We start from the raw sequence: 25,984 nt of genomic DNA on the forward strand, positions 1-25,984 counted from the left end.
TCCATCCATCCATCCATCTTCAACCGCTTACTCCTATTCAGCAGTCTTTACTTGGAAGAATTCTTTCCACGTTGTGATGATCTCCTCTAATTTGTGATCGAGTTAAACGGCCTCTTCCGAGTTGAATTCCGCTTGTTCGTCTACATCACCACCATTTTCAAAATCACTTTTATTTATAAGTCACAGAACATGTGAGAGAGCTTTTTGCGCTGGGGAAAAATAGAAGGCAAAATATACATTATATCTCAGCTGAAGCGCTTGAATCATCATCATCACCACTGATAGTCATGAAGTCCTCAACTTCTGAATATGAAACAAACAAAATATAAATGCATATGAAAGACTTTACAGTATGAAACATTCATAATTTTATGTTGTTTTATGTTTATGTTGTTTATTTTATGACTTACGTGTAGTTGATCTCAGATTCAAATGGCCTTGCGTAGATGTCTCAGGAAACTTGCTGTCAGAAATAATCACAACGCTGTTGTCTAAAAACAGTAAATCAAATAAAATATACTTTTAGTAATTTAACAGTTAGCTCATTACACCAATCTAAGAGACAATTTGAAATTATCTAGTAGGCTTGCATTCATTTGATATGTTATCCTAGACACTAGAATCAGATGAGCTTAGTTCGGTCTTGCTCTGTAATATGTGTATTAAAGATTCAATTTTAGATATAGTCCCGTACCAGATTACATAAATGACCAGTTAAGTAGAAGGATCATCTCTGTTGTAATCAGAAATGTTCTGAATATTTCATACGTTAATTATTGTATAGGTTAATATCAAATTGGATAATTACTTAAACATTCTATTTCAATTTAAAATGAACTATTTTAACTGTTTAAAATACATCTTCTTACCTGCTGAGAAATCCAGGGTGTCTGAAAGTTTTTAGGAGAGCTTGTTATTTCTTTTGATCTTTTGCTGGGTTTCCAATATCTCAGGAGTGTTAGCTTTTTATAGAAAGGTCATATGCATGTATGCACTTATGGAATGCACAGGAATGTATTGATCTATGTGAAGGACCACTGATATTAATCATTCACCTATGTACCTTACGGAACACACTATATTCAGTTTTAAAATATACGTGCACTACCAGTATTAATCAGTGTTAATCATTTACCATTTACGATACCTAAATACGTATCAGCGTTATGTCTACACACCATATTCGGTTTTAACGTATACATGTACTAAAGATAATAATCAATTAGCTATGAACTTATTATTTAAACAGATTTATGTATAGTCACCGGTTATCTAATCATTATGCTACATATAATATTTATTCTCAGTGACTATCAGATTCATGTAGCTATAGTTACTAGTTATCTAATCATTATGCTACATATATTTATTCTCAGTGACTTTTATCAGATTCATGTAGCTATAGTTACTAGTTATCTAATCATTATGCTACATATATTTATTCTCAGTGACTTTTATCAGATTCATGTAGCTATAGTTACTAGTTATCTAATCATTATGCTACATATAATATTTATTCTCAGTGACTTTTATCAGATTCATGTAGTTATAGTTACTAGTTATCTAATCATTATGCTACATATAATATTTATTCTCAGTGATTTTATCAGATTTATGTAGCTATAGTCACCGGTAGTGGTTAGCACGTTCGCCTCACACCTCCAGGGTCGTGGTTCGATTTCCACCGTGGCCGTGTGTGTGCAGAGTTTGCATGTTCTCCCCGTGCTGCGGGGGTTTTCTCCGGGTACTCCGGTTTCCTCCCCCAGTCCAAAGACGTGCATGGTAGGCTGATTGGCATGTCCAAAATGTCCGTAGTGTGTGAATGGGTGTGTGTGTGTGTATGTGATTGTGCGCCCTTTGATGGATTACCACCCTGTCCAGGGTGTACCCTGCCTTGTGCCCGATGCTCCAGGTTTCCCCGTGACCCTGAAAAGGAAAAAGTGGTATAGAAGATGGATGGATGGATGTATAGTCACCGGTCTCAGTGACTTTATCAGATTTATGTAGCTATAGTCACCGGTTATCTAATCATTATAGTACACATAATAGTTAGCATTTCATCCGGTGAAAAGAAATCCATTCTAACAATGTAGAGAAAATCCTTATATGATTTTCTGAAAATTTTCCAGTCACCCTCGTCAAAAGTTACGATCTCAGTGGCATGGCTCCAATGGATGTGACCCGGCACCGAGAACTTGGTTTTTCTAACAAACGCCTATAATCAATTGCGTGACGTGCTCCAATATCACACTTTTCATATATTTATGACATACTATGATATTGTACATGTTTCTGACATGATATGAAAAATTATTGTTTACATTAAAATCCATATGATGATAATGTATGAAATCTTGAAAAAGTTGCAATTGATGTGTTGTATGTCAGTTTTCAACAAATGTGCCCCGACCCTGCTTGCTGTAGCTGTACAAGTATGTTCAATGGTGACCAGGAGCCGGACCGCAACTCTTCAAACTGTAGCCTCCATGTTTCCTGGGTGAAGTGGCTCCCAAGATGGGAGCTACACTGGGATTTTGCTCTATTGTAACAAAAAGTGAGTGTTTCATTATTATTGCTTTTATTATGATTATTTTTGCTTTAAACCCACTAAGATCCTAGCTACTGCTGCAAAGGCACTGCTTCTTCTAGTGGTGGCTCCGCATGACGTGCGGTCTACTTTCTTCACTCACATTGGTACTCGCTGCACCAAGTCACTCCAAATTCTCATGAAGTTAAACTTTTCTCAACCTTCAAAGTCGCTGGACACTGTCCACATCTAGTCGCCAATGGTCGCCATCGCTCATGTTATCTGAAGCCAGTTCTCATTGAAAATGAATGGTCTCCAGTCACTTTGTCGCTGTATGTGTAAATGCACCTTAACTTGCTCTGGATAAGGGCATCTGCCAAATGTCATAAATGTAAAATGTAATGTAAAATTATATACTCTACTGTGCATAAATCGATTATATGGATTATATATTAGTATAGATTACACATACATACACAGACTGAGCAACACATAAAAATGGATTTAGCTCTGTTGTGTACTTTAATGAGCATTGGAAAGTTACATTCTTATATTTACATGTCCAGTTCCCCTCTTAAATGATTTAAACCATTGCATTCATCACATTTTATACCATTTATACAAGTAATGAACATTCACGTAAAACATATTCTCATGATCCAAACATTCTGCCTAATTTCCAGTTAAAGATGGTCACATTATATTTTATATATTATAGCTTCACAATGTATTATTTTTCCAATAGACATTTATGGTGCTTTGAGCATATTAACCACTTGTTCTCTGGCTGATTTGAGGAATCCCATTCACATGAAATACCCTACTAAATTTTTATCAACATGCAGTAATTGCATGTTTAAACATGTTATGGTTGTGTTTACTATTACTTTCAGGGCACCCATTAAAAAGCATTTTATAGCACTTACATCATGTTTAAAAACAGCATAGAAATTGTGCAGTTTGTCAAATCCCTCAGTGACGTCCCACATAATTACAATCAGTGCAGTGGCAAACAGAGCATGTACAGTATGAGATTGGATGCAAAGGGACACTTTCTAATGCTAATGGACTCATTCACAAACACCTTTAACTAAGCCATAGGAATGAATGGAATACAGCTTGAATGTACTGAAGTACTGAAATATGTCAAACATCAGTTTAAGGACCTTGCTTAGTAAATCTCCATCCTTTTCTTCAGACAACTGGAAGTTTCATCAGTGTTTGTTCTCCAAAGACTTCTTTGAAGTAAGTGACATGCTCCTCACAGTGTTCACCTGGAAAAGAGCATTAGGTTAGTCAATGAAAAACAGCATAAACACGTTACGCAACACAAACGCTGAAGCAGGTAACACCACCACTACTACTACTACCACCACCACCACTACTACTACTACTACTACTACTACTACTACTACTACTAATAATAATAATAATAATAATAATGATTAAAATAATTAAAATAAAATTTTATTGTATCCAATGTGTGCTCATTAACAACATTTAGGAATATAAAACCCCAGCTACCTGGATTAAAAGCAGGATTGCCACGTAACCTAAAGTTTCTTTGCTCAAAGAATCGGAAGATTGTATAGAACAGCATTGTATCATTAGTTTGTCGTGCAGCATCCAAAAATTTGCGTGCTGAGACATTGTCATGGCCACCAACACTGCGGACAAAGCGGAGAGCTCCAAGTACTTGCTGTTTTGACAGGAGTACCTCCACAATTTCATCGTTAGCTGTGGAGAGCCTCTGTTTTACACACACATACAAGTTTCACAATAAATTTTAAACTCTTATTAATGCATATAACAATCACAGAAGAACAAAAACAGACTTATGAATTTGTCTTTTACCTTAAGCATATCTAGAGAGAGCTGGTGAGCAGGAGGGTATGTGCTCTCCAAGGACAACAGCAGGCAGGCCTAAACCAGAGGAAAACAATAGAGTGAGCTAGTACCTACCGTGCCCTCCACTAATATTGGCACCCTTGGTAAATATGAGCAAAGAAGGCAGTGAAAATTTGTCTTTATAGTTGAACCTTTTGATTTTTTGTTTAAAAAAAAATAAATCACAAATATACTCTGCTCTCATGGATATCAAACAATTGCAAGCACAACACAGGTTTATCAAAAAAATATCTTTGTTAAATACAGGTGTGCAACAATTATTGGCACCCCATGAATTCATATGAGAAAAATATATTTGAAGTATATTCCCATTGATATCTTCTTTTTTTTTTTTAACACCTGGATGACTAGGAACAGGAAATTGTTCAACCATGACTTCCTGTTTCACAGGGGTATAAATATGAGGTTACACATGGGCCAAATTCCCTTAGTCATTCATAACAATGGGTAAGACCAAGGAATATGGCTGTGATGTGCAGAAAAGGTTGTTGAGCTTCACAAAATGGGAAGTGACTATAAGAAAATAGCACAAGCATTGAAAATGCCCATTTCCACCATCAGGGCAATAATTAAGAAGTTCCAGTCAACTGGAAATGTTATAAATCAACATGGAAGAGGACGTGTGTCTATATTGTCTCAACACATTGTGAAGAAGAAGGTTCAAGTGGCCAAAAAATCTTCAAGGATCACAGCGGGAGGATTGCAGAAGTTAGTTGCGTCTTCTGGTCAGAAAGTTTCCAAAACTACAATCCGAAGTCACCTACATCACCACAAGTTGTTTAGAAGGGATTCAAGAAAAAAAGCCTCTATTCTTATGCAAAACCAAAGTGTCTTCAGTTTGCCAGACATCTGGAACTTCAAATGGGATTGTGGTCTATGGTCAGATGAAACAAAAATAGAACTTAGAACAAAATAGAACTGGTAATAAACACCAGAGGTGGGTTTGGCGCACACAGAGAGGTAGCTATATGTTAAAGTACCTCATGCCCACGGTTAAATATGGTGGTGGCTCTTTAATGTTTTTCTGCCAGAGGACCTGGACATTTTTTTTAGGATACATGGCATCATGAACCCTATCAAATATCAACAGATATTAAAAGAAAACCCGACTGCCTCTGCCAGACAGCTTCAAATGGGCCATGGCTGGATCTTCCAGCAAGACAATGATCTAAAATATGCATCAAAATTAACACAAAAATGGTTTAATGACCACAAAATCAAGGTCCTGCCATGGCCATCCCAGTCCCCTGACTTGAACCCCATAGAAAACCTGTGGGGTGAACTGAAGAGGAGACTCCACGAGCATGGACCACGAAATCTGAAGGATCTGGAGAGATTCTGTATGGAGGAACGGTCTCAGATTCCTTGCCATGTATTCTCCAACCTAATCAGGCATTATAGGAGAAGACTCAGAGCTGTTATCTTGACAAAGGGAGGTAGCACAAAGTATTGACTTAAGGGGTGCCAATAATTGTTTCACACCTATATTTAACAAAGATTTTTTTTTTGATAAAGCCGTGTGTTCTGCAATTGTTTGATCTCCATGAGAGCAGAGAATTTTTGTGAATTTTTTAAACAAAAGATCAAAGGTTAAACAATAAAGACAATATTTCACAAACTTCTTTGCTCATATTTTACCAAGAGCGCCAATATCAGTGGAGGGCACTGTACATAACCGAACGTCTACTACAAGGCAGATTATTAAAACTGTGAAGTAATTTAGTTAAAATTTGCTCCTTTTAATTATATAGTTTTATAAAATAATAAATTATTATAATAATAAATTAAAGAATGCTGTCAGTTATAACATTAATTGACTGTTTATTAGATACAAGTCAGACTTTACCACACAAATGATGAAGAAAAAACAAACAAACAAACAAACAAAAAAACGTACTATTAGCAATGTGTGATTTCACACTGGATTTAGTACATTTGTAGTGTAAGCAATTACATCCTAATGTGATTTGGGCTGACATGTTAGCCCTCTCCTACACCATCATATATACACCAATATGATAGTGGTGTAATATCCTTTGGAAGTTTTGGTGATCCATCCCTCCACTGGGACTTCTAAAGTCTATGCCAAGACACACTGAAGCTGTTTTGCTGGTAAGTGGTGGCCCAACATATTATTAAGACACAATTGCTTTTTCCCAGAAATAGAACTTATAGAAGCATGCTGAACTTTCTTACAACTGAACTCACCAATGGTTTGGAGTCACTCAGCACGTGATACTGGAGGAACTGGTGAAGCATGTAGAAGAGATTATGCTGGACCAGAGTTTTGATAACCAGCTCATAAAAGTAGTGCTGTGTGTGATACAGAAGAAAGAATGTCAAGACAGTACAATTTTCCACAATTAGGCTGCAGGGGAAAAAAGGAAAAAAAAAAAAAAAAAAGCAACTCCTGCTTGGCTCCTGCTTGGTTGGAATGAAAACCTGCACCCACACTTTCCAGATAAGATTGCCCACCCCTGCTCTAGAATGATCATTTGAGAACCTTTCTTTTAGTTTTTTATTGTTTGCACCAGCCCACATTATTTTCTGATGAACTGAGTTGCTTCCGTTTTTGCAAAATATAAATAGATTAGTAATTTTAATTATAATTGTAAGTAATTAGAAAAAGAATTGTCTCCATCCTGAGTTCTTCTTTTTTTGTGTATATTCATACAAAATTGTTTCAGAAATGAAAACATTGACTACGTTTACATGGACAGCAATAATGTAATTATTGACCTTATTCTGAATAAGACAATATTGTGATTAGCGTTTACATGAGCTGCTTTTAGAATATTCCTTTCATGTTCTCGTTTTACATGTTATAGAACATAGATCGATTAATGGCACATCATTACACCACCACGCCACGCCGTCCGACGTTCCCTCCAGAATTTCACGCATCAACATACAGTTCCATTCGTTATGGTACCCTATACAGTTTTGGGTGTTTCATTTTTAACTTGATGAAAGCTTCAAGTGCAGTTAATTATTTGTCATGCTATGCGTGCAAATAGGCTACTGCTTGAAGCCACAGGCTGCGTCCGAAACTGCGTACTTACCTACTATATATTAGCTGAAATACATGCATCTCAATTACTATATAGCAGGTAAGTACTCGGTTTCAGATGCAGCCTTCTCTCTTGTTTGTGGTCAAATGGTTGAGCACTGCCGTGTGTGTATGTGTCCTGTTGCAAAATGCGGCGAAAACACCCACACAACCTTAACAGTGTGATTAAGGTATTTATATGTCTGTAATGCACGTCGATTATGCGACTACTATGCCACATATCTTAATTCGATTTGTGTTTACTTCGAGTATGACTTTAGTCGGATTAAGATAATCGATAATCACTGTTTACATGGTAGTTTCTTAATCAGAGTATTGCCTTAATCGGGTTAATATCGGATTATTGTTGTCCATGTAAACGTACTAAATAACTCAGATAAAACAACGACAACCTGAATAAACACAAAATGCAGTTTTAAAATTTTATTGTTAATGTTATTCATCGAAGAAACATTTAACAAATACCAAGTGGGCCTGTGTGAAAATGTATTTGTCCCTGTAATTAATAATTCCCCAAATCTATGAAACTGTATTCATAATGGGGTTCAGCTGGACTAGACGCAAAAAGGTCTTATCCAGTAACACACTATGCCAAAGCTGAAAGAAATTCCAGGGATGATGAGGAAGAAGGTGATTGAAATACATCAGTCTGGGAAGGGCTACAAAGCTATTTCAAAGGTTTTGGGATGCCAAAGGACTAGAGTGAGAACCATCATCTCCAAATGGAAAAACTCGGCAGTAGTGAACCTTCCCAGAAATGGCTGACCTTCCAAAATTCCTCCAAGAGCACAGCAACTATTCATCCAGAAATCCCAAAACAGCAAAGGATAACATCAAAGGACAGGCCTCTCTTGCATCAATAAAGGTCACTGTTCATGACTCCACTATCAGAGAGACACAGGGCAAAAATGGCATCCATGGAAAAGTGGTGAAGCAAAAATCACTGCTAACCCAGAAGAACATTAAGGCTCATCTGAATTGTGCCAAAACACACATTGATGATTGTGGAAATGGGGGAGTGCTGGTTTCTGGATGGAGGGAACGGAGCCAGAGGAGGTGAGTGGTAAGGAATGCACACCTGTGGGGAATTCTCTTAATGATTGTTCTATGTTGCAGTGAGACGACACAAGGATAAGAGCGCAAGAACAAGAGAGACGCGCGTCGAGCCACCAGCACAGAGCCGTGTGTGTGTGTGTGTGTGTGACAGAGAGAGAGGGAGAGAGAAGGAGAGAGAGAGAGAGAGAGAGAGAGAGAGAGAGAGAGAGAGAGAAAAACAGTTCTGAAACAGGTGAGAACCTGGTCTGGCTGTGCCATCTCAGCACATCAGGACTGTTGTATCAGAATATGTTCAGACTGTTGTATCTGGAATATGTTTAGAGATGTTGCTACATACCAAAACACCACAGACTTGGAGGAATACACAGCATCAGTGAGTGGCTACATCAGCAAGTGCATAAATGATGTGACCTCCATCAAGACCATGGCCACACATGCAAACCAGATGACTGTTGAAGTGTGCTAACTGCTGAAAACCCAAGACACTGCCTTCAGGGTTGACAACAAGCAGCTGCACAGCAAGGGCCAATTAGTCCCAGGCTATCAGAGGCAAAACGCAACTACGCAGAAAGAATCCACAGTTACTTTTTACATACCAAGGACACATCAGGTGTCATTAAGGCCATCACAGACTGCACAGTTACACCACTTGCATGTGATGGTGACACCCCACACGCTGTCACACTCAACAATTTCTATGCACGGTTCAAAGCACAGAACAACATGCCAGGAGGGAAGGCCACCCCAACTCTCAGCGACCAAGTACTTTGTCTGTCTGCAGTACATGTCAGGAAAACTCTTTCTGGAATTGGTCCCGACAACATACCTGGCCAGGTGCCCATGGAATGTCCTCACAGACATTTTCAACATTTCTGAGTCAAGCAGTTGTCCCTGTATTCTTCAAGACAAACGCCATCACCCCTGTGCCGAAAAAATCATCTGTGTCCTGCCTGAAAGACAACTGGCTCCACTTCCTGTGGAGGCTGAAGAGAGCAAACCTCCCCCCTCCCATTCTCACCTCCTTCTACAGAGGGATGACAGAGAGCATCCTGAATAGCTATCTCATTGTGTGATATGGGAACTGCACAATCTCTGACCCCAAGACCCTAATTGTGAGGACAACCAAAAAGATAATCGGAGACTCTCTACACACCATCAACACGTCATTCAACAACTGTTCCATCCCAAAGCCATCAGTATTGTGGACAACTTCTCTCACCCCTCTAATGGACTTTTCACCCTCCTGCCATCTGGAAGAAGGTACAGGAGCATCCATGACACCACCAGCAGAATCCACAACAGTTTCTTCCCTGAGGCAGACAGATTACTCAACACCCTGCTGCCTCCCACTGCTCACCTGGGCTAGTCACACACCAAACCCAGTATGACTCAGTACTAATCCGAGTTAGAACTGTTTCATAATTCCAGGCTCCAGGGGCGCCGTACCATGGCTGACTCTGCGATCTGACCCCAGCTTCCTGACATGCTGGGGTATGCGAAGAAAAGAATTTCACTGTGCTGTAATTAATTAATTAATTAACGTGATCAATAAAGACTCATTATCTGTGAGTGGCAAAAGTTTGTGATCCTCTAGGATTAGCAGTGAAGGTATAATTATAGTCAGGTGTTTTCAATTAATGGGATGACAATCAGGTGTGAGTAATCATCCTGTTTTATTTAAAGAACAGGGCTCTATCAACGTCTGATCTTCATGACATGTTTGTGGACGTTAATCATAGCAAGAACAAATGAGATTTCTGTGGACCTTGGAAAAAGAGTTGTTGATTGATGCTCATCGGGCTGGAAAAGGTTATAAAATGAATCCAAAGTCAGACAGATTATGTACAAAATGGGGAATTTCAAGAACATTGTTTACCTCCCCAGGAGTGGTTGATCAACAAAGATCATGCCAAGAGCAAGACATGTAGTAGTCACAAAGGAACCCAGGGTAACTTCTAAGGAACAAAAGGCCTCTCTCACATTGGCTAATGTTAATGTTCATTAATCCACCATCAGGAGAAAACTGAACAACAGTGCATCACAGGATTGCAAGGTAAAAGCCAATGCTCTCAAAAATTAACATTGCTGCCCCTTTGCAGTTTGCTAAAGATCACGGACAAGCCAGAAAGCTATTGGAAAATGTTTTGTATATGGATGAAACTAGAATAGAACTTTTTGGTTTAAATGAGAAATGTTATGTTTAGAGGAAAAAAAAAACTGCATTCCAGCATAAGAACCTTCTCTGTGTACTCATCTGTGAAACATAGTGGTGCTAGTACCATTATTTGGACTGTTTTGCTACATCTGGAGCAAGGACGGCTTGCCATCATTGATGGAACAATGAATTCTGAATTATACCAGCAAATTCTAAAGGAAAATGTTAAGATATCTGTCCGCTAACTGTATCTCAAAAGAAAGTGGGTCATGTAGCAAATCAACGACCCTAAGCACATAAATCGTTCTACCACAGAATGGTTCAAGAAAAATAAAGTTAATGTTTTGGACTGGTCAAGTCAAAGTCCTGATCTCAGTCCAACAGAAATGTAGAAGAAAGCAGAAAACCCAAGAACATCCCAGAATTTAATATGTTCTGAAGAATGGGCTAAAATACCACCAAGCCAATGCAGGAGTGATAAACATTTACCAGAAATTTTTAGTTGCAGTTATTGCTGCATAAGGGGGTCACACCAGATACTGAAAGCCACTCACAGATATGTAATAATGGATAATTTTCCATAATAAATAAACGACTAAGTATAATATTTTTTACACATTTTTTAAATTGATTTCTCTTTATTGAGGTGGATGAGCTACTCCTGTCAGCCAAGAACAGAAATCTGAGGCTATCAGTGGGCTCAGGCTCACTGAAACTGGACAAGTTGAAGTTGAAGCTTAGAAAAAAATCCCCTGGATATCCCCTCGAGCTAAGAGCTGTAGCATGCAGTGTGCTCGGAAACCTGAACCGCGAGCTCGATGCATGAGCGCACGCTTCTGGGTTTGGCAGGGACACTGACTTTGCTTACTTTTGAAACGTGCACTTTGTTGTGATTTCTGTCCGGTCATTGGTTGTTTGCCGTATGTGACATCATTAGTCTCAGCTGTTTTGTGTTCACCCTTGATTACGTTTGTCATTTAAACCCCTCGTGTCTCTTTGTACTTCATGAAGTATTATGGGAGTGTTATCACCATGCCAAACATTTGTACTCTGTTCCTCGTTTTGTTTCATTTTGATTTTGTTTTTTGTTTCTCGTTACGTGCTTTTGCCTTGCCTGTTTAATGCCCGTTTGCAGATCGCCTGACCCGTTGCCTGTTTCTGACCCCGCTTTTGTTTCATGATTTGGATTCGTCTGCCTGCCTCTCTTTAATAAAAGCTCTTATCTGCATTTGTATCCATCCCAGCCTCCATTACGTGACAAGATTCCTTAATTTGTATACTCCAGCTCAACAAACATTATAGGAGTACACTCAGTGCTTTTGCAAAGTGAGATTAATATTAAATGCAGGGGTGCCAATAATGGTGATGTGGGTTTATTATTATAATTTATTTTCTTAAAATAAATTATCTTCAATAAAAGACATAATTTCTACCATATTTTCAGTGTGAGATTAAGCTAAATAACCACAATACTTCTGAAACTGACTGTGTGCCTGCACTGTAAGTGCTATACCTGAACTGTGATTTGGAACTGGTTGAGAGAGCGAATGTATTCCATGAGAACAGCAATGATGAACTTATGTGATACATCCTGTAAAATGAAATAAGAAAAAATCACTTCATTGTAATTATTCGTAGATGTTAAAGTGTACTGAGAGACAATGCAAAATACCTGAAAAAATGACAGAATTATTATTTTTTTTTTACACAAGGTGCCATTAAAAAGCATTTGCCCCCTCCCTGATTTCCTTTATTTTTGCATATTTATGACACTTAATGGTTTCAGATCTTAAAACAAAATACATTTTTGATCATTTCATTTATTGTAAGAGAAAAGATATGCAACAATTGACCCCATGTGAAAAAAATATTTTTGTTACATTAGTTACTTAATCAAACAATTAACCAAATGTAATTGCTAACTGGGTTCAAATAGACTAGACACATCCAGGTTTGATTACCGACAGCCCTATTAAATCTAAACAGCACTTAAATAGAACCTTTTCAGCAAATGTGAAGCAAATGTCTTGACAAGCAGCTCACTATGCCACAATCAAAAGAAATACCAGAAGAGATAAGGGAAGAAAGTTATTGAAAGCCATTTCTAAGGCCCAGGGACTCCAGTGAACCATAGTGAGAGTCACAAGCCACTATTTCCAAATGGAAAAGGTAGAACAGTGGTGAATCTTCCCAGAAGTATCCAGCCTACCAAAATTCCAAGAGCACATCGATGACTCCAGAATCCAGATGAACAGCCAAGAAACTGTAGGCCTTACTCACCTTAGGTCAACAGTCACAATTTTACCATTAGAAAGAAAATGAGCAAACATAGTATCCATGGAGAGCTGCAATGCCAAATACCACTGCTGATCAAGAGGAACATCATCAGTTCCATTACATCTGGTATAAATCTAACAGCATTCCACAAACTGAAGATCATACCAACTGTCAAACATGGTGGCTGTAATGAGATTGTGTGGGGATGCTTTGCTGCTTCAGGGTGACTTGCCATAAGTGACAGAACCATGTATTCTGCTCTCTACATGAAAATCCTGAATGAGAATATCCAGTCATCAGTTTGTGATCTAAAGCTCAAGCACAATTTGGTTAAGACAATGATTCAAAGTACAAGAGCGGGAGTTTGATGGAGTAGGACGCGAAGTTGGAGGCTCTGCTGATTTTGATTAAAATTGTAATTAATTAGTGTTTTTCGGTCATGCAATAGATTTTGATTTATTCTACTCCGTTTCCTTGTTTGCACTTTTAACTTTGTGGTACGGTAAAATGTCTGGAAAGAACATGAAATCCCATGGTAGCATTCAGACATGACTGAGGCTGAGTGTGCGCACCGTGAGCGAGTCCCCTTCTTCCCCTGAACACGCGTCGCTTTGATTTCACCGCACTCAGGCTCGAGCTGTTGGTTTTACTGAGGAAGGACATCGCCGATATTTTTGAAAAGGAGCTTCAGGAGACTTTCAGGGTTGCACTGTCTGCTGTTCAGCTTGACCTGCAGGCCGTGAAAACACAGCTGGCTAGTGATAAAGTCGTTACCGAGGGTACCATATCAACACTGAAAGGTACTGTTGGGGAAATGGAGCACGCTGTCTCCGGTTGTACCGATGACATATTTCACATGAAGACTACTATCGAGTCTCTCACTGTGACCGTGACTCAATTAGAGAATAAATGTGAGGATTTGGAGTTGAGGTCACAGATCAGTAACGTTAGGATATTGGGAGTTCCAGAGGGCGCTGATACATGTACAACTGCTGCTGTAGCGGCCTTGTTAAAGGAGGTGTTTGGTCTGGAGAAGGAGCCGGTTATGAACCGGTCCCACCGCACCCTTCAGCCAAAGCCCAATCCTGGTGAACGACCACGAGCTATTGTGTGCAGACTCCACTATCACAGTGACTGTGTTGACATTTTACGCCGTGCGAGAGAGCTCCAGCGGATTAAAGTGAGGGATTTGACCATCTCCGTTTTCCCTGACTACACACCCAAGATAGCCCGGGCTCGGGCAACATTTAACGAGGTTCGGCGTCAACTTCGTGGTATTGAGGGCTCTCGCTATGGAATACTTCACCCGGCTCGGCTTCACATTACATATAACGGTGTTCAGAAAGACTTTATTTCAGCAGAGGAAGCAGGAGACTATGTTAAACTCTTGATATTGGGGTGACTGCTTCACCTACACAGCGGCGTCTTTTTCGCTCTTCTTTTATACTTTTTTGCACTCGGCCTTCCAGCTCTACAGTATTCGGATTTTTATAGAAGATATCGTTGTTGCATTATATCACCTAGATTTTCTGGACTCACTCCTCTTAAATCTACTTTGGTATTAATGTGGTTCTCTGTTTTGATGTTCTGACTGGGTTAGAGTTTCTGTTTATTTAATTTTATTAGTATTTTTTCCTCTGCTTTATGTCCTACATTGTTATATTATTTGTTAAAAGTCTTTAAAAGTTAAGGACATTATATTTGTTATTGTGCGCAGACTGTTTATCAGACTTGAAGTCAGTAGGGGTTTTTTCTCTTACTGGAACTTTTTGTCTTGGTAATTTTTTTGGTTCGTTCAGCTTACTCTCTGAGTTGTTTTCACATTGTGGACAACATTTGGTTATTGTGGGAAACACTGCTGTCTCATTTTTTTTATGGAGACTTTGGGTGTGTGTGTGTTTGGAGGATTGTGAGAGACAAAACATGCCAATGCTTTGAAGGATGTGAACTGGAACGGAGTAATGTTAGTCAATTGCGAATCTGTTTTTAGAGGATTTAAACCTAACATGGTGAACAAATTATATTATAGAATTCAGGCAATTTTACTGGGGTTATCTCATACAGTGTGGCAAGTAATAATCTGGAAAGACCTTTGTAATATCACAGTCTAAAACTGGATTTAAAGAGAAGCAAATCAGTAAATGAATCACATGTAAATGAATCACACAAAAATGAATCACATGAACATGAATCATATGAAATTGAATAAATAAATTAAAATGCAAAGTACAAGAGCAAGTCTACTTCTGAATAGCTCAAAAGAAACAAAATTAAGGTTTTGGAATGGCCTAGTCAAAGCCTCCTTAAAATGCTGTGGCAGGACCTTAAACTGGCAGTTCATGCATGAAAGCTCGACAATGTCACTAAATTAAAGCAATTCAACAAAGGATAGTGGGTCACAATTCCTTCACAGCAATGCGAAAGACTGATCTCCAATTTATTGGAGACAACGTGACACACAGAGTTACTAAGTTTATGGGGCAATTACTTTTTCACATGGGTGATGGATGTTACACAACCTTTTTTCTTTCATAAATTATCATTTATAAATGGCTCTGTGTTTCCTAAAGTTCTCCTATTCTTATATTATATTTTTATAAGGATCTGAAATCATTTTGTGTGTCAAATATGCAAAAAAGAGAGGAAATCAGGAGGGGCAAATACTTTTTCAAGAAATGTATATTCTTTCTGCTTAAATCCAGAGTGCAGTATATTTCATATTCACCTTCTTCTCAGTAAATGCAGAGAAGACATGTGTGTACATGTCTGACTGGTCAATGACTGCTTGTGATCGAATGGGTCTTTTATAGGAGTTACTGAAGCGACTAGGTCCCGATTCCACAGCCTAGAGGAAGAGGAAAAGTAAACAAATTTACAAACTAAAAGCAAACTAGGACAATCATCACACGATTATCAGTGTTGCTTAGAATCAACATAAATATTCAAATAACCTATTTTAAAAATATTTTATAGCTCTTTTATTAAATTCTTGGTACTTGGGAATGTGTAAAAGAGGCAGTACCAAAGTGTATGCTTGCTCTGCCTCCAGGTATTCCTTATACACTTGGTTTAGCTTATCAAATACAGTGGCCACTACAGGCAAGTTTCCTTTCTCTCCACCTACAAGCACTTAAATACAGTAGAAAAAGAGAAAACAATGTTTAAATTATATAATCAAGCACACACACACACACACACATATATATATATATTATATATATATATATATATATATTATATATAATATATATATATATATATATATATATATATAATATATATATATATATATATATATATATATATATATATATATATATATATATATATATATATATATATATATATATATATATTATAGAATACAATTAATTATTTACATATTAGTGAGGTGCCAGCGTATTAGGAACTCCAACCTTATACTGAAACACACTGGCCATTTTAAAAGGTAAACACACCACATACAAACAGGGCAACAATTTTAATTTTATACCACAGCCAATTAAACTACATAATAAAATTAAACAGGTAATTGAATAAATTGTATTAATATAATCTCTTCTCCTTGCTGTATGTCTGTGCTTTGGTTGAGATACTACTATGAGTGTATTTCTTGCAAATGTCAATCAAACCAAAGGCACAATGTGCAATGTTGGAGTAGGTAATAAAGAAACCAATGGTAACAGCAAAATACCTGCAGAAATCTCTAGAACTAAAATATCTTTATATGAAAAACATTGAACAAGAATGTATTAGGGTTAGATTTTTTAGATTAGGGTTTGATCCTTTATTAAATCAAGTTATTCTATTTTTTTAATGATTTTTTTCTATTGCTTTAGTAGAAAAGCAATAGAAAAAAATCATTTAAAAAATAGAATAACTTGATTTAATAAAGGATCAAACCCTAATCTAAAAAATGATGAGGTGCAAGGAGTAAATAAAGCTGGAAAAATGCTGTTTTTCATGTTTTCACTTCAGGCTGTAAAGCAACAAAATGTGAACAATTTGAAAGTGGTGATTCCCTACTATACCCACAGTATATTATTTAATTTCAGCTGAGGAAATTACTTCAACTGCTGTAGACAGCTAAAATAGCAATAACTTTGCCAATGTCAGTATATTTATGGACGTGACTGTATGCTGTAATAAAGCACCAGAACAGCAGTTTGATAGAGTAATAGCTGAAATAAAAAAAGAATACCCACAAATATTAATACTGCCACTATCTTGCTACATCTAAAATCCAATAAAGACCCCACCCTACCCTCTAGTTATCATCCGTTATTACTCAACACAAACACAAAAATTATAAGCAAGGCCCTAGGTACCAGAATGAAAACTGTTATTCCAACACGAATCCAACCCAAGCACGAGTATGGCTTCATCATATCCATACAATCAACTAGCATGTGCATACTACTTAACCTGATACATTATAAATCATACAGACAAATTTTATATATGATAGATGATGCTTTATTTTTCCTAAGAGAGAATTTTGGGGCATATGCTTCAGCATAGTCAATGAAACCAAATCCATGACTGGCTAGGCATACATCAAACTTACAACAGACCATTACAACCACAAAGCAATGGATTGTGAACAAATCTAACAGGGCACTGGCTGAACAATTGGCAAACCTCACTTACTTACTTAGCGTGACTGGGACATCTCCCCTGTGTATTCATGGCATTTCACTCTGCAGTGTTGACTTCATATCATGCCCACCAGTTTTACTGATGCTGAGGCAAGATATGGCATTAGACAGACCTCCAGACATTTCAACCATGCCTCCTAGACCAAAGTAGCCACAGCAGCTCCAGACTGCCTTAAAAGCAACAACTCTTTAATGATGAGGGGAGGCATAAACAGAAGTACACTATATGGCCAAAGATAAGTGGACACTGGACATCTGACCATGGAAACCAGCTGTGCTTGTTAAACATCACTTTCAAAAATCATGGGCATTAATTTGGAGCTGTTCGCATTTTGCTGCTAACAGCATCCACTTTTCTGGGAACACTTTCCATTAGATTTTGGAACATGGCTAGGGTGCCAATTCAGCCACAAGAGCATTAGAGAGGTTGGGCTCTGATTTTGGACAAGAAGGCATGGGAGTCATTGCTCCAATTCATCCCAAAGATGTTCAGTGGGGTTGAGGTCAGGGTCCTGTGCAGGTCACTCAAGTTCTTCCACACCAACATCAGCAAATCATATCTTTATCAACCTTGCTTTGTGCAGAGGGGCATTGTCATGCTGAAGAGGTTTGGGCTGGGTGCTTCCAAATTTGTGGAAACAGCCTTGGGAAGGCCCCACATATGGGTGTGTTGGTCAGGTGTCCACATACATTTGGCCCTATAGTGTATGGTATGTGCACAAAAGAGAAACCCTTCACACCTAGAAAACTGATATGGGTATATATTACCAAGAATAAAAAAGCAGGTGATCTCAGCCGGATTGTAAATGAGTGAAGGCTTGCAGAGTACAACAGAGAATCAGGGAGGTCCCACATCAGTTTCACCTGCTTCCCCCAGCAAGTACTCACTCTTTTCTCCCACATACAGAACCACCCAGTGAGGGTAACCTTTTCCTAGCATAGTTGATCCCATAGGACTTAACTTCAATGGCAGAACTGTCATCCAGAGTTCATAATTCTCCTGTGGTTGTCCAATTGCAGCTACACCTGAACCTTGTAGCCCTGGTCCCTAATAGCCAGCCTAACCCTTATGCCCATCATTCCAACTCAGAGGAAGAGAAGAACAATTTCAGGGACTATGTTTGTTCCCTTGGGAATAAAAGACTTTGTGCAGGGGAGGCAGTGTAATAGCCCCAAGGGTACTTCATAAAGTTATAGGGGGCCAATATTTTCACAAGATTTCTACTGTTGTATAGACTAGATTGTTGTATCTACTAGTTCAGGCTCTTGTCATTTCAAAACTGGACTACTGCAATGCACTACTCTTGGGCCTTCCAGCCAGCTCCATCAAACCCATCCAGATGATTCAGTATGCAGCAGCACACTTCATCTTCAACCAGCCCAAAAGAACCCATGTCACACCCCACTTCATCTCCATCCACTGGCTTCCTGTAGTTTCCCATATCAAATTCAAGGCCTTGACGCTCACATACAAGAGATTGTCTGGAACAGCACCCCCGACCTCAACACTCTTCTGAAGGTTTACATTCCCTCAGGCAATCAACGATCGATTAGCGACCGACGCTTAGTAGTGCCTACTCAGCTTGGCTCAAAGTCCCTTTCCAGAACATTCACACCAACTGTCACTCAGTGGTGGAATGAACTTTCAACCTCAATCTGGACAGCAGAATCTGTCACTATCTTCAAAAAAGAGCTAAAGATCCACCTCTTCCGTGAGCACGTAACTAACCCCACATTATCCTTTATTTAAAAAAAAAATAATAATTAAAAAAAAAAAAAAAAAAAAACCACAACTCTGGCTCTTATACCTCTAATCTGCACACTTTGTTTTTCTAGACCTCAATTAAAAAATCTTGTATGGTAGCACTACATATATTGTTCTCTGCTTGATATATCGCTTTGCTTGTATTTCCTCATTTGTAGGTCGCTTTGGATAAAAGAGTTTGCTGAATTAATAAATGTAAACATGATTTCTATTGTCACACAGTGTACACAAAGTATGCAAGGTGAACCTGGTAAAATGACCAGTGAGCATACGTACAAAAAAGGGTATACCTGATAAAGTTGCAACTCAGTATACATACAATGATGTAGATAATTACTTTTGGTCCAGAGATGAGAAGGCTCTTAACTGAAACTATAATCTGATTTAGATCCAGAAGTCAAGATTACAACTGGGGTAATATTACTTCAAGATTAAGATTGGGGTAATAAGAATCCATTCTGTCACTGTTAAAAGGCAAATTCCATCAGGTACAATTTAAATAAAATACATGCATTAACAAGCCATGGTGGGCTGCGTACTCTGTGAGCATACAGACAGGATGACCATTTTGCAATCACTTCTGTGCAGCAGAAAGTCCATCAGTTTTCCTTTGTCTTGAAGGAGGTTCACTGTTGGGTGGAGCTTCACATGAAGGTACCAAAGATAACCTGTCCGGTGCATACATAGATGTCAAAGCTTAATATATAAAACTACAATTTTCTTATCACACATGTCAGTCTATTATTAATTTAACAATATAAAATTAAGGAAAAATAAATGAATTACATATGGACTGAAACCTGCCAGACATAATTGTTCTTACCCTCACTTGCACTGATTATGATATCTGGTTGAAAGACACTCCAAGTTGATGAGTCTAAATGTTAAGGAGAAAGAACAAGGGCAGGAAACACTACATAATAAACTAAATTGTCTTTTATACTACACTGAATAGAGTTGAAATCACACAGTGGGTCAGGGGTTGTGGGAGACTGTGGTCAAGTTATTTTCTGTGTGGAGTTTCACATGTTCTCCCTGTGTCAGTGAGGTATGCTGGTTTCCTTTCACAACTCAAAAAACATGCCAGTAGGTACACTGCCTATGTTAAATATCCCCTAGCTCTAATTTTCTCCTTGTGGGAGACATTACCATTCATTTAGACTCAGCTTCTTGTACTTTGACATCTGAATTTGTGTCAGTCTTTGATTGCTTTGAATTTATGCAATGTTGACTTCCCTACTCACACTTTGTTATTGCTGTTTGCTCTACTGGATTAGACATATCTAACCACTGCGGCACTCTTTTCGGTATCTCGGATAACAAGCTTATTAAGTTCAGCATTCTAAATCCTATACATAAATATAACAAAACAACTATGTTATCGCAAATGCAACCCCGTTAACCCACTGTCTTTCACCACTTGACCTCTCCGCTCTTCTCAATTCTTCCTGCTCATGTAATGAACGGGTGTCCAACTACAATCTTCTCATTTCAAACACCCTAAAATCCCCCCCCAAAAAAAAACAAAACAAAAAAAAAACTGCCTCTTCAAAACAGTAAATAAAATACTTTAGCCAATACTTCTACTTCATGCCCTCTTCCCTAATAATCTTCCTTTGCAATATTAAATAAAATGTCAGCTAACTCTTTAAAACTAAACAGTGCAAAGACAGAAATACTTATTACCAGAACAAAGGCTGCTCTATGTAAGGTATGTAACCACTGTCTGTCTGACCCATTCACACTACACTACCATACTGCCAGCCCTCTGTTAATCCTCACCTCCACTTTCTTCTATCAATTCCTATTCTATTTGCCTTTAAAAAAATTTTGCTTAGTTTTTTTTTTTCCTATTAGGTATGCTATTCTGTTTTCCTTTAAGACGTTCTTGTCATACCTATTAATTCTCTTGTGTCTTGTTTTTTAGGCTGTTTCCCTAAACTGTATTTTATGCGTTTTATTTATGCTTTTTTATGATTATAATATTTTTATTGTTTAATTATTGTTATCATTATTATTATTGTTATTATTATTATTATTATTATTATTATTATTATTATTAAGCCTGGTGACTGGAATGCATACAAAAAAGTACATTAAACAAATGCCAACACAGAATCAAACTGGAATTACATTCTTTTGAAAAACCAATGGCTACTAGCTCTCATACCTCTTACCTGGACTGGCCATTTCAGCATTTTCCAAAGACTGGGATTAGTAATCATCTGAACAGCATCTTCCCCCAGGAAATAACTCTCAAACCAAAATCCTTCTAATATCTGCTCTCACTATATACGCCATATGGCCAAAAGTATGTGGACCTGACCAATCACACCCATATTTATTTATATCTATTCCAGATTTAGTACCCCTTTACTGTTATAATATCCTACACTCTTCTGTGAAGCCTTCTCAATAGATTTTGGAGCATAGGTGTGAGGATTTGCCCATTCCATTCCTATCCAAAGGTGCTTAGAGGGGTACATGGGCTAGGCTGCTTAGTTTCAGTAAAGGGAAATCTTAATGCTACAGCATATAAAGCATTCTAAACAATTATGTTCCTCAAACTTTGTAGCAAAAGTTTTGGGAAGGCCCACCAATGTATGGTTTCCACATACATTTGGCCATATAGTGTAGATAGTGGTGTTGAAAGTACACGTATAATGCACATGCAAAAAATATAGGAAAAATAAAAAAAAGTTGAAATAACCTTGTGGCATAAGTGTGCACACCTTTTTATAATTGAGGATGTGGAAAGATCATAATGAACCAATCACATTCAATCGCATGTTCAAAATAATTATGATACAGCGGTCATCAATGAAATTATTATGATTAACACCAAATAAAGACCAGTTGTTACTGCAGGATTTTCTTGGCATCTTGTTGGTTTTATCTGACTGCTGAAGCCATGGTCTGCAAAGTGCTGACAAAACCTGGACAGGGTCTCCCTGTCCAAAGGAATCGATCAGGAGAGGGGTAGAGGAAAAAAAAAATCCAAAACATTAGATGTACCATGGAACACCCTGAAGGCCATCATCAACAAGTGGAGAAAACGAAAGCACCACAGTGACATTACCAAGAACAGGACATGCTTCCAAAATGAACAAAAGGACAAGACAAAAACTACCAAGGAGGTTTCCAAGAGACCTACGGCAACATTTAAGGAACAGCAGGAATATCTGACAAGTACTGATTAAACTCTTCATATCACAACAATCTCTCGTATTCTAGTATATGTCTGGTCTATGGGGTAGGGTGGCTAGGTGGAAGCCCTTTCTCACAAAATACATCCAAGCTCTACTAAATCACCACAAACCATGTGGCAAAATGTGTTACACACTGATGAGACCAAATCCAAAATGTATAATAATTCCAAAAGGTATGTTTGGTGCAAAAAACAAAAAACAAAACCATCACCAAAAGAACATCATACCCACGGTCAATCATGCTGGTAGCTGAATCATGTTTTAGGGCTGCTTTTACTCAGCCAGAACTGGGGCGACAAATACCAGTTGATTTCAGTGCAAAACCTTCAGGTATCTGCTAGTAAGCTGAAGAGGAAAAGGAATTTCACCTTTCAATATCACAGTGACCCAAAGCATACATCCAAATCAATAAAGGAACGGCTTAACCAAAAGAACATCACTGATTTCGATTGACCTTGCCAGAGCCCAGACCTGAATCCAGCTATAAATCTGTGGGGTAACCTGAAGAAGGCTGTGCACAGGAAATGCCTTACAATTTGATGGCTCTAGAATGTTTTTGCAAGAAACAGTGGGAAGATATTGCTTATAAAGTCAAGATGTGGCACACTGATTGACTCTTAGCCAAAAAGACTGAGTGGTATAATAAATTCAAAAATGCTTCACAAGTATTTGTTTAGTGGTGTGCTCACTTATGCAACTAGGTTATTGTAAGGTTTTTTTCCACTTTATTTATACACTTTGCAATTGCACATTAAAGGTGAGAAAAGATCTGACATGATTTATATTTTTATTCTTTTACTTCATATTTTAACAGGGATGTGTAAACTTTTTTTTTTTTATATCTATTGTAGCTAACTTCACTACTAAATATAGCCACCATGTCACTTAACACATACTAATATAATTAACCAGAAGAGTTTACTTAAAAATGTAGAAGTCTTAACAATAATAGTTTTTGTTCACAAAAAAAAAACTTATTTTTCTTTGCTATTGCTAATAATAATAATAATTGCTATTATTATTATTTTTAAATCACAGCATTCTGCTGGATGGCACAGTTTTTCTGCTCAGCTTTCTGTTGTCATGGGAATCAGAGGAGACATGTTACTCTCCACAGCTGACTAAGATGGCGATCCACTAACCACAGCTTAAAAGTAGTCTCTTGAGGCATTTTTTTTTTTTAAAGACCCTGACCTTTCTTACCGCAATACAACCCGTTACTTTATATATACTATATGGCCAAAAATGTGAACACATGACCCAACTGTTGCCACAAAATTTGAAGCTCATAATACTCTCAAATATCTTTGCATGTTATACCTAAAATTTCCTTACCAGGAACTAAGGGGTCCAAACCTGTTTCCAACATGGAAATGCCCCTGTGCACAAAGCAAGGTCCATAAAGACATGGGGTGCCAAGTTTGGTTTGGAAGACCTCGAGTGATCTGCACAGATCCCTGTCCTTAAACCCAGTGATCACTTTTAAGGTGAAACGGAATGCCTCCTTTCCCAACAACAGTGCCCAACCTTAAATATACTCTTGTGGCTGAATGGGCACCCCCCACACAATCAATTAGTAATGTAATGTAATGTAAAGATGTAAGATGTAATTATTAATTAAAAAAGGGGGGTATATTCAGAAGTCTGTATTTTAATGTGTTTTAAAGACATCTTGCAAAAGGGGGGCCTCGGTCAAATGTTAATGCAATTTGGGGGGCCTTGCCCTGGAAAAGTTTGGGAACCCCTGTTTTACATTACATTACATTATTAAACCTATACAACATTATCATGACAAAAGCTCCCAAAAGAGATTTTACACTGGGGGTAATTTACAGAATTTCTTTGTAAAAATGTCTTTCGTTACCAGAAAATGAAAGTAGACACAAGTAAAAAATTATTAAAAGGATACAAAGCTCACATGGCACAGAAGCCTGACCGGTAGCAGCCACTGGCCCTGTAGAACAATAATCAAATTTACTACTATCTACTAATTAAGAATATGACCGCTAAATAAACGTTTATTTTGATATTGCAAAAATTTGATATACAAAATTTTGAAATAACTGAGGATTTCTTTGTAAAATTCATATAAACAAATTAAATCAGAGCAAGATGATAATTTCTGGCCCTCTGAAAGTACCTGTGACAGAGATCTTGTAAGGGTGGATGGACTGTGCAGGAAGTACGGGTTGATGAATATTCACAGGACAGTCTGGCTCTTTTAGCTTGATATCAAAGATAAGAGAGGTCTGAAAAAGTAAATAAATAAATAAATAAATAAATAAAAATGGAAAGGGGGAGGGGGTGTATTCTAACTTCTAATTGCTTTCCTCCAACAAGGAAAAGCCAAAGTAAATGCCCCCGAAGTTCTTACTAGTCAATTTGGGGTAGTTCCAGTTAAGGGAGTAATATCAAATCAACTAGTGTGTGCACAGCATCAGAATCAAACAAAGTTCTGACCTTTAAATTAGTAATAATGCATACACAAATATTTCATTTAGATTCATCAATAAACAGACATATTTGCTTGTTAATGATAATGAGTCTTTATTGGTCACATATACAGTAGAGCACAGTGAAATTCTTTTCTTCGCATTCCCCAGCCTGTCAGGAAGCTGGGGTCAGAGCGCAGGGTCAGCCATGATACAGAGCCCCTGGAACAGAGAGGGTTAAGGGCCTTGCTCAAGGGCCCAACAGTGCTCTGGGGCTTGAACCCCCGACATTCCGATCAGTAACCCAGATCCTTAACCGCCAAGCCACCACTGCCCCCCTCTAATGTTAACAGTGACACAATTTTCATGATTTTGCCTCTGTACACAATGTGATTGAAGTGTAGACTTTCAGCTTTTAATTCAATGGGTTTAACAAAAATATTGCATTAACCATCCCTAGATAGGTATTTCTAGGAACAAAAATCATCTAGGAATATTCTTTGCAGAGTCCCTACATTTTCACAGGCTCAAAATTAATTGGACAAGCTAACAATCATAAATATTAGGAATATTTGTAATACTTGGGTGCAAATCTTTTACAGTCAAGACGAAACTGAAATCTGGAATCTATGGACATCACCAAATGCTAAGTTTCCTCTCTTGAGATGCTTGGCCAGGCCTTTACTGCAGCTGGCTTCAGTTGCTGCTTGTTTGTGGGTGTTTCTGCCTTCAGTTTTTGTCTTCAGTAAGTGAAAAGCGTGCTCAATTGGCTGAGGTCATTAAACATTTAATTTATTTGCCTCAAGAAGCTCTTGGGTTGCTTTTGCCATATGTTTTGTGTCATAATCCATCTGTACTGTGAAGTGTCATTCTATCAGTTTTGCAGAAGTTGACCGAATCTGAGCAGAAAGTATTGCTCTATAAACT

At 37.9% G+C, this 25,984-nt stretch overlaps 1 protein-coding gene across 4 annotated transcripts in view; it reads right to left on the reverse strand.

Moving 5' to 3' along the window:
* Positions 1 to 25,984, reverse strand: part of rmc1 (regulator of MON1-CCZ1) — a 65,977-nt gene continuing 39,993 nt past the window's right edge. The window contains exons 10-23 of one of the 4 annotated variants that reach the window (XR_008396303.1): positions 24,766 to 24,874; positions 24,535 to 24,579; positions 20,240 to 20,293; positions 19,956 to 20,084; positions 16,016 to 16,122; positions 15,719 to 15,838; positions 12,230 to 12,307; positions 6,644 to 6,748; positions 4,382 to 4,450; positions 4,052 to 4,277; positions 3,694 to 3,801; positions 870 to 1,926; positions 411 to 491; positions 3 to 303 (exon numbers count right to left, since the gene is read on the reverse strand). Coding sequence is in view for 1 of the 4 variants with exons in the window: in XM_017467002.3 (XP_017322491.1) it covers positions 3,722 to 3,801; positions 4,052 to 4,277; positions 4,382 to 4,450; positions 6,644 to 6,748; positions 12,230 to 12,307; positions 15,719 to 15,838; positions 16,016 to 16,122; positions 19,956 to 20,084; positions 20,240 to 20,293; positions 24,535 to 24,579; positions 24,766 to 24,874 (1,122 nt within the window). In the remaining 3 variants the exon portion in view is untranslated. Of the gene's footprint in view, positions 304 to 410; positions 1,927 to 3,009; positions 3,802 to 4,051; positions 4,278 to 4,381; positions 4,451 to 6,643; positions 6,749 to 12,229; positions 12,308 to 15,718; positions 15,839 to 16,015; positions 16,123 to 19,955; positions 20,085 to 20,239; positions 20,294 to 24,534; positions 24,580 to 24,765; positions 24,875 to 25,984 lie in introns of those variants that run through there. The other 3 variants (XR_008396302.1, XR_008396305.1, XM_017467002.3) reach the window with 3 other exon arrangements.

Source organism: Ictalurus punctatus, chromosome 1, assembly GCF_001660625.3.
Source record: "Ictalurus punctatus breed USDA103 chromosome 1, Coco_2.0, whole genome shotgun sequence".
NCBI lineage: Eukaryota > Metazoa > Chordata > Actinopteri > Siluriformes > Ictaluridae > Ictalurus > Ictalurus punctatus.